Source organism: Cryptomeria japonica, chromosome 11 (genome assembly GCF_030272615.1).
Source record: "Cryptomeria japonica chromosome 11, Sugi_1.0, whole genome shotgun sequence".
NCBI classification, from domain to species: Eukaryota; Viridiplantae; Streptophyta; class Pinopsida; order Cupressales; family Cupressaceae; genus Cryptomeria; species Cryptomeria japonica.
In genome coordinates this window covers 373102506-373110384 of record NC_081415.1, presented here as the reverse complement: position 1 = coordinate 373110384, position 7879 = coordinate 373102506, and the positions used below count along the sequence as shown (strand labels likewise).

Sequence of the window (7879 nt, the reverse complement as noted above, 5' to 3'; positions counted from 1 at the left end):
CGTTTTGTTTTTAAGCTTTTTGTTTTTCTGAAAAAGATTTATCTTATTTGGCGTGTGGAAATGGACATCTGTGCAATGTCAATCTAAACCTGGAATATTAGAGGTGATTGTGAATTCCGATGAATGGTTCAAGGTGCCGGCCTAGTTCAAACTGTGGGTGGACCCACCACGAATACTCGTCTAATTGGTTTGGCTCTTTATTCCTCATCTATCCAACAATATATAATACATGTTGGAGAATTGCTGATTTCATTCTTGCGTTTGAGGAGAGTGGTGAGCTTTGAAATGTTACTGCTACTGGTTGTGGAATTGGTATTAGAGGATCCGGTCAAAAGGAGTAGATTGTTTAAGTCTGAATCGTTCAATTGGTGAATTCGTAAGGATTGATGAATACTTCAATGTTGGGTTGCATTTAGATGTATTCATTGGTCTAGTAGTAATGTGTAGTTCGAGTTTTGCATCAGATTGTGGTTGTGGTCATGGTCATGGTCTGGTAGCTCTGGTGGTGGATGGATGAGAGCAGGGTTGGCTAAAGTTTGCCTACCTCAGAATCTGGGTCGAAATCTGCTTGATTGGTGAGCTGAGCTCTGTTTTGATTGAGAAAGATAGGGTAGGTTCAATTGACAGTAAAAGAAACGGTGGAGATGGGTTCCAGAGGAGGAACAGGGGCCAAGAACATGAATTCCAAGACGAATCCCACTCAATCTGATTCAACCACACCTACAGTGAAATTTGCAAGAAGAACATCAAGTGGTCGCTATGTGCGCTACTCTCGAGAAGATATTGATCTTTCTGAAGACATGAGTGATAATTACAGTCAATACACAGTGACCATTCCTCCTACACCTGACAATCAGCCCATGCATTCAGTGGACCGATCCATTAGTATCAAGGCAGAGGAGCAATATGTTTCTAATTCTCTCTTCACGGGTGGATTCAACAGCGTGACCAGAGCCCATTTGATGCAGATTGAGAAGGTGGGTGCAGCCACAAATGCAGACAAAGGTTCCTATTGTGCTATGAACGGATGCGATGGAAAGGTTATGCGAAACGAGAGAGGAGAAGAAGTCCCTCCCTGCGAATGCAACTTCAGAATTTGCAGAGACTGTTATTTTGATGCTGTGAGAAGTGGGGGAATGTGTCCTGGGTGCAAGGAGCCTTACAAGGTGGATTCTAATGATGGGCGTTTAGAGGCTAGTCCTCTGCCTCAACTTCCTGCCCCTGCCTCTGCTCCTAACTCTAAGACTTTGGACAGGAGGATGTCAATGATTGAATCCAACACGCCCAAATCCATGCTGTTAACAAGCCAGACAGGTGATTTTGATCACAATCGATGGCTTTTTGAGACAAATGGAACTTACGGCTACGGCAATGCTGTCTGGCCCAAGGAGGACCCCTTTTCCAATGGAAATGGGGTGCCAGGGAACCCTCCTGATCTCAATGACAAGTCCTGGAAGCCTCTTACTCGCAAAGTAAAAATTGCTCCTGCCATTCTCAGTCCTTACAGGTTTGTGTTTCCTCTGCTCTGCTCTCTGCAACAATTTCAATGATTTGTTACCAGAACTTTTTTTCATTATTTACGTTTGGGTTCTTTCAGGTTGCTGGTTTTTGTCCGAATGGCTGTTTTAGGAGTCTTCCTGCATTGGCGGGTGACTCATCAAAACAAGGATGCAGTATGGTTATGGGGAATGTCCGTTGTATGCGAAATTTGGTTTGCCTTCTCCTGGTTATTGGATCAGCTACCCAAGTTGTGTCCAATAAATCGCTTTACAGATTTGAGAGTTCTCAAAGAAAAATTTGAACAGCCGAGTCCCGGCAATCCAAGCGGGAAGTCAGACTTACCGGGAATTGATGTTTTCGTGTCGACGGCAGACCCAGAGAAGGAGCCACCGCTGGTGACGGCAAACACAATTCTATCCATCCTGGGTGCAGATTATCCCGTGGAGAAGCTCGCCTGCTATGTCTCCGACGACGGTGGGGCTCTCCTCACATTTGAAGCCATGGCTGAAGCCGCGAGCTTTGCAGCTCTCTGGATTCCCTTCTGCCGCAAGCACAACATTGAGCCCCGCAACCCCGAGAGCTACTTCAACACTAAAGGAGATCCCACCAAGAACAAAGTGCGCCCGGACTTCGTCAGGGATCGAAGACGCATCAGGAGGGAGTACGATGAATTCAAGGTACGCGTCAATGGACTTCCCGAGTCTATCAGGCGAAGATCAGATGCTTTTCATGCCAGAGAAGAAATCAAAGCCATGAAGCTCGAAACACACTCTGCCAATACCGATTTCACTGAACCAATAAAAGTGCCCAGAGCTACTTGGATGTCTGACGCGACTCACTGGCCTGGGACATGGATTGTTCCCAGTAAGGATCATTCCCGTGGAGACCACGCTGGAATCATCCAGGTATGCTATTTGCTCTGAAATCTTTGAACTCCATTTGTATAATTGAAAACTAGGGCTCCATTAAAATTGAGGAGTTTTTTTAAAAAGTAAGGAGTCTAGCTGAAGGTGGTCCTCAATACTTGGGTTATGTGAAGAATGGTGAGTAAAGTGTGGAATACATATGTATTTGCAGGTGATGCTTAAAGCTCCTAGTGAAGACTCGCGTCTGGGCACCACAGATGAGGAGGGAAAGGGTCTGGACTTCAGTGAGGTGGATGTTCGTTTGCCAATGTTGGTTTACGTATCACGGGAGAAAAGGCCAGGGTATGATCACAATAAGAAGGCGGGTGCAATGAATGCTCTTGTAAGGGCGTCTGCAATCATGTCTAACGGTCCATTTTTGCTCAATCTGGACTGTGATCATTATATCAATAATTCAGAAGCCCTGAGAGAGGCCATTTGCTTTATGATGGACCGAGGAGGAGATTGTCTCTGTTATGTTCAGTTCCCTCAGAGGTTTGAGGGCATCGACCCAAGTGATCGCTATGCCAACCACAACACTGTGTTTTTTGATGTTAACATGAGGGCTCTGGATGGATTGCAGGGGCCTGTTTATGTTGGAACGGGCTGTATGTTCCGACGGATTGCTCTATATGGGTTCGATCCCCCAAGAGCAAAGGAGAAGAGAGGATGGTGTGGAGGGAGAAAGAGAGTGGGCAAGGGCAAGGGAGAGCTGAGGATGCCGGCGAAGGAGGATGAGGAAGAGGGGCTGGATATAGGCCTGCTGCCTAAGGCGTTTGGCAATTCCAATCTGCTGGCGGAATCAATTCCTGTTGCAGAGTATCAGGGTCGACCTCTGGCAGACCATGCGGCGGTGAAGAATGGGCGGCCGCCAGGTGCCTGTCTCACTCCCCGGGAGCCCCTTGATGCGTCCATTATTGCAGAGGCCATCAGTGTCGTCTCCTGCTGGTACGAGGACAAAACTGAATGGGGCCAGAGAGTTGGCTGGATTTATGGGTCTGTCACAGAGGATGTGCTCACAGGCTACCGGATGCACAACAGGGGATGGAAGTCTGTCTATTGTGTGACCAAGAGGGATGCTTTCAGGGGAACAGCACCCATTAATTTGACTGATAGGCTGCACCAGGTTCTCAGATGGGCTACGGGCTCTGTGGAAATCTTCTTTTCTCGCAACAATGCCTTCTTTGCAGGCTCCAGAATGAAATTTCTTCAACGGATAGCTTATCTCAATGTGGGGATTTATCCTTTCACTTCCTTCTTCCTTATAGTTTACTGCTTCCTTCCAGCGCTTTCCCTTTTCTCTGGGCAGTTCATTGTGGAGTCCCTGAAAGTAGAATTCCTAGTATACCTTCTTGTAATTTCAATAACTCTGTCTCTGCTAGCAATCCTTGAGGTGAAATGGTCTGCTATTGAACTGGAAGAATGGTGGAGAAATGAGCAGTTCTGGCTGATTGGAGGTACCAGTGCTCATTTGGCTGCTGTGTTGCAAGGATTGCTCAAGGTTGTTGCAGGAATCGAGATATCTTTCACACTCACATCTAAGGCTGGAGGAGATAACAGTGAAGATGAATTCGCCGACCTCTATCTAGTGAAATGGACTTCACTTATGATTCCCCCCATTACCATCATGATGATTAACATCGTAGCAATAGCAGTTGGGTTTTCTCGAACCATTTACAGCGAGAATCCTGAATGGAGCAAACTTCTGGGAGGAGTTTTCTTCAGCTTCTGGGTCTTGGCTCATCTCTATCCATTTGCCAAAGGTCTCATGGGCAGAAGGGGAAGGACACCTACTATTGTGTTTGTCTGGTCAGGCCTCCTCGCAATTACAATTTCATTACTCTGGGTGGCCATTAATCCACCACCTGGAAGCCAAGGCATTGGTGGACGCTTTCACTTTCCATAGGCCTACTACAAAATAATTCCTGATCGGGGTTTCAAAAGAGATTTCGATTTAGACGGCTTCCAGAATTTGTTTCTTGTCATTTTTGAAATTCTTTTGTATGATGAAAAAGCTATTTCGTAAGGATAATGGCCTTTTCAATTGAATTTCTCTTGCAGTGTAGGCAAATTGGCTTAGTCTGAACTGGATTTCCAAACGTAGCAAACCATACTCAAAGACAATAGATGGTCTAGTTCGAAGAATTCTACTTCCGCTACTCATGCATGCGATAGACCGAGCTAATAATTGATTTGTGGCCGGAATTGTAGTATTCACTGTTTCTGCTAATTATAATTTTATATTTTGAATATAAAATTCATTATTTTTAATGTTTTCAGATATTATTCTTTGGGGGAATAAATTTCCAACGTACAGTTGAAAATAAATGAAAAAAAGAAAACTAAATCCAATCCATCCAAAAACAAATTTCTCTGTTTTTTATCGGCACATTGTAAGGGGAATGAATGACGGAGATAATTTAGGCATTGCCACTCGTTTCTAGCAAGCTTCTTTTTCAATTTTTAAAATTTTTTTTTTTTATCAAAAGTTCTTATTGGATTGTTATAATTTTCTTAAGTATGATTAAAAGAAAAAGTATTTATAAGTGTTTCAATTGTCTATAGAGCATTTTTGTCTCTTTTCATTGTTTCAATTATGGGTATATATACACTATAATTTCTAATGAATTTCTTATAAAAATTAGTTAATACTCAAAAAAATTCATACATCTAAAATAATCTTTAGTGTAGGATAATTAATAATTGTTTTGATTTTCTTTAGATTCATTTTAAATAATTCTACTAAGATAATAAATCTCAAGCATACCAAATTTTTTTTTCATGAAAATAAAATTCTTAAAAAAATTCAACTTCTCTTCTCTTAATTCTTATAATACTCACATGATATTATATAATTGTTCCTCCTATCATATTAAAGAAATATATATCATCCAAATATAAGATCACAAATATAGCTTCACTATCTCATTCATCAAACTCGTAAATATACTAGATGCACTACTCAACTCAAAAGACATACCAACCTCTAATAAAAATCTTTTTACAACCAGACTCATAAAAATCTTAAATTTTAGTATTTAATGTTCTCTTTCAATCATATTATTATCTTATTCTAATCTAATGACAACCAATCTTTAAATCTATCTTGTGAAAATAATTGCTCCATTCAAACAAGTCATCCATTCATCTTTCCTTGACAATGGATATACATATCTTCTTTTGAGCTTATTGGTAGTTGCATAATTAGTATTATTGGCTTCATTTTAACCTTGATCATTTTTAAACCTTTTTTTGTCAAAAATTGACAATCATCATTTGTTAAAACTCTAATGTGATAAATCATTTGATTTAAATAACTTCAATCACTTCAAATATTAATTTTTTCGTCAAGCTAGCGTCATCAACCTATCTTTGTATTCCAAGATTTTAGTGTCACATATTTCCCACATCCACTTTAGTTTGACCTAACCAAAATAATTAAATTAGAAAATTCCTTTGAGCCAAAATAAAATCATTTTATAAGATCTTTCATGACTTCATTGAGTATATTATGACAAATTTCTAGACCCAAATTCATTTTCATTTGAGAAATTTGGTTAGACATTATGATAATGATTAAAATAAAATTTTATGAAAGATAAAGAAAACAAATTAAAAAAAGTTTATGAAATTATAGATGACATAATCAAATTTTAATAAAAAATACACTTCAAATAAAAATAAAATAAAATAAATCTTTTCTCTCCTAAGAGTACTAATTCATTAGAAGGGTTCTTGTGAAGTTTGCTCAAACATGCGTGGAAATTGTCATTATCATGACCACAATGGAAATGCCAAGTGCAAAGTTGAAGACCACAACATATCCTCAAGTAGACATGTATGCAAATAGTAGGTGTGATCAAATGTCTGGTAGAACACTTTAAAAGATTTCTTCTCATGGAGCATAACGATTGAAAGTGTACACAGAAAACAGATTTGTTGAGAAGAGTTTTAAAATATTCAAACAAATTTCCTTCCTTCCTTCCCAAAATGGTTTATGAACATCCATTGAAGCACTGGTAAAGATGTATAGAGAATGCAGAAGCATAGACAAGGCACATGAACTGTTTGACATACACATAATGCAGAATATGATTGTTTTGATGCTATTTCACCCCATCACATGGGTTTTGGTTACTCAATGTGTTTTTGAAAGATAAATGTATCACAGATGTTGTTTTTTAACTAATGGGTGTCTAAGTTTGATTATCACTAGGGTTTTTAGTCCTTGTCTTTAGGTGGAGATTAATGCTTTCAGTTCACTCTTATCAATTAATTGAACTCTCAAGAAATCACGTGCACCTCATTTAACCTATGTTTTTTAGAATTTTGCTATCAAATTCAATTTTCTCATGATTATTGCAATTTCTTGGTTGGTTGGTGGGATTATTTCCCATGGTTTTTTCTATTTTCATCGAATGAGAATCATTTTGACAATTTAAAAAGTGAAGGTGCACATTCTTTGGTCTACTAGTTGTGGACATGTCTTTTGCACGTAGTGCAAGGGCTTTTTGTGGCATGGTGCAACTTACTTAACGTTTTGATCCAAATATCATTTTTGTTTGGTTCATCGATTTCTCATCTTTCATGCACATTAAAAAAAAATTAACTACACTCTTTCGAAAACATAACTATTGTGTCTTCATGCGCATGAATCCTCACGCTGAGAAAATAAGGTTGAACATTTTGGCAAAAAGCTTATAAAACAAAATAAGAAGACGCTAGAAATCCAAGTACCATTCCCATCCCCTTTCTTTTTCTCTATTTCCAGTTTACATTATTTGAAGTAATTTTGGTATTTAAGATGAAATCTATACTAGATAGTTGGGATAGGATGCAATCCCATGCAGAGGGTTACAATTGTTAATTTTGATTGTTGTTGCACACATAAACCCTCTGAAATAGGAAAAAAGAAATTTTAGGAGGGAAATTAGCTGACTCTCGAATAGTTCTAGTCCGTCCACTCCCTTCCCTTCCCTCATCTTCCCCTGCTCTCTATCTCTGTCTCTCTCTCTCTAAGTTTCTACTTGTTGGGACCTATAAAATTTTGTGAATTTGAGAGGCCCATATCAAGAATTTTGCATCTGCACTTCCTCCTAGCGTGGCTTATCAATTTTTTGGCAAATGCGATGGGTAGGCTTATAGCCAGTTTCGCGCCCCCCTTTTTTTACCAGCTCTTCCCTACGTGAAGTTTGGCGTGGCCATTGGGAAAGGCCATAGAAAACTCAAAACAAATGCAATCGGCCTGTGTAAGGCATTTTTACTTGGGCGCCAAATTGGGTTTACAAAAGAAATGAACTTTCAAGGGAAAGAATTTTATCCCACATTGGCAGTGTAGAGGGAGTTTATCGCATTTAAATATAAGAACACATATAACTATACTGTCAAAGCTTAAGGTCTTTTGGCAAGAAGTGGCTCATGGCCCAGTGGACCTCGCGTGTGTGCGCATCTCAAGGCGTCCAAATTTTGCGGCA

General features: G+C 39.7%; 1 protein-coding gene across 1 annotated transcript; it reads left to right on the top strand.

Moving 5' to 3' along the window:
- Nucleotides 1-270: 270 nt before the first annotated feature.
- Nucleotides 271-4633, top strand: LOC131069477 (cellulose synthase-like protein D2). The gene is made up of 3 exons (XM_058004915.2): nucleotides 271-1507; nucleotides 1598-2405; nucleotides 2578-4633. Exons 1-3 carry the CDS (start codon nucleotides 645-647, stop codon nucleotides 4309-4311), a joined length of 3405 nt encoding a protein of 1134 aa, XP_057860898.1. The 5' UTR covers nucleotides 271-644; the 3' UTR covers nucleotides 4312-4633.
- Nucleotides 4634-7879: the final 3246 nt, after the last annotated feature.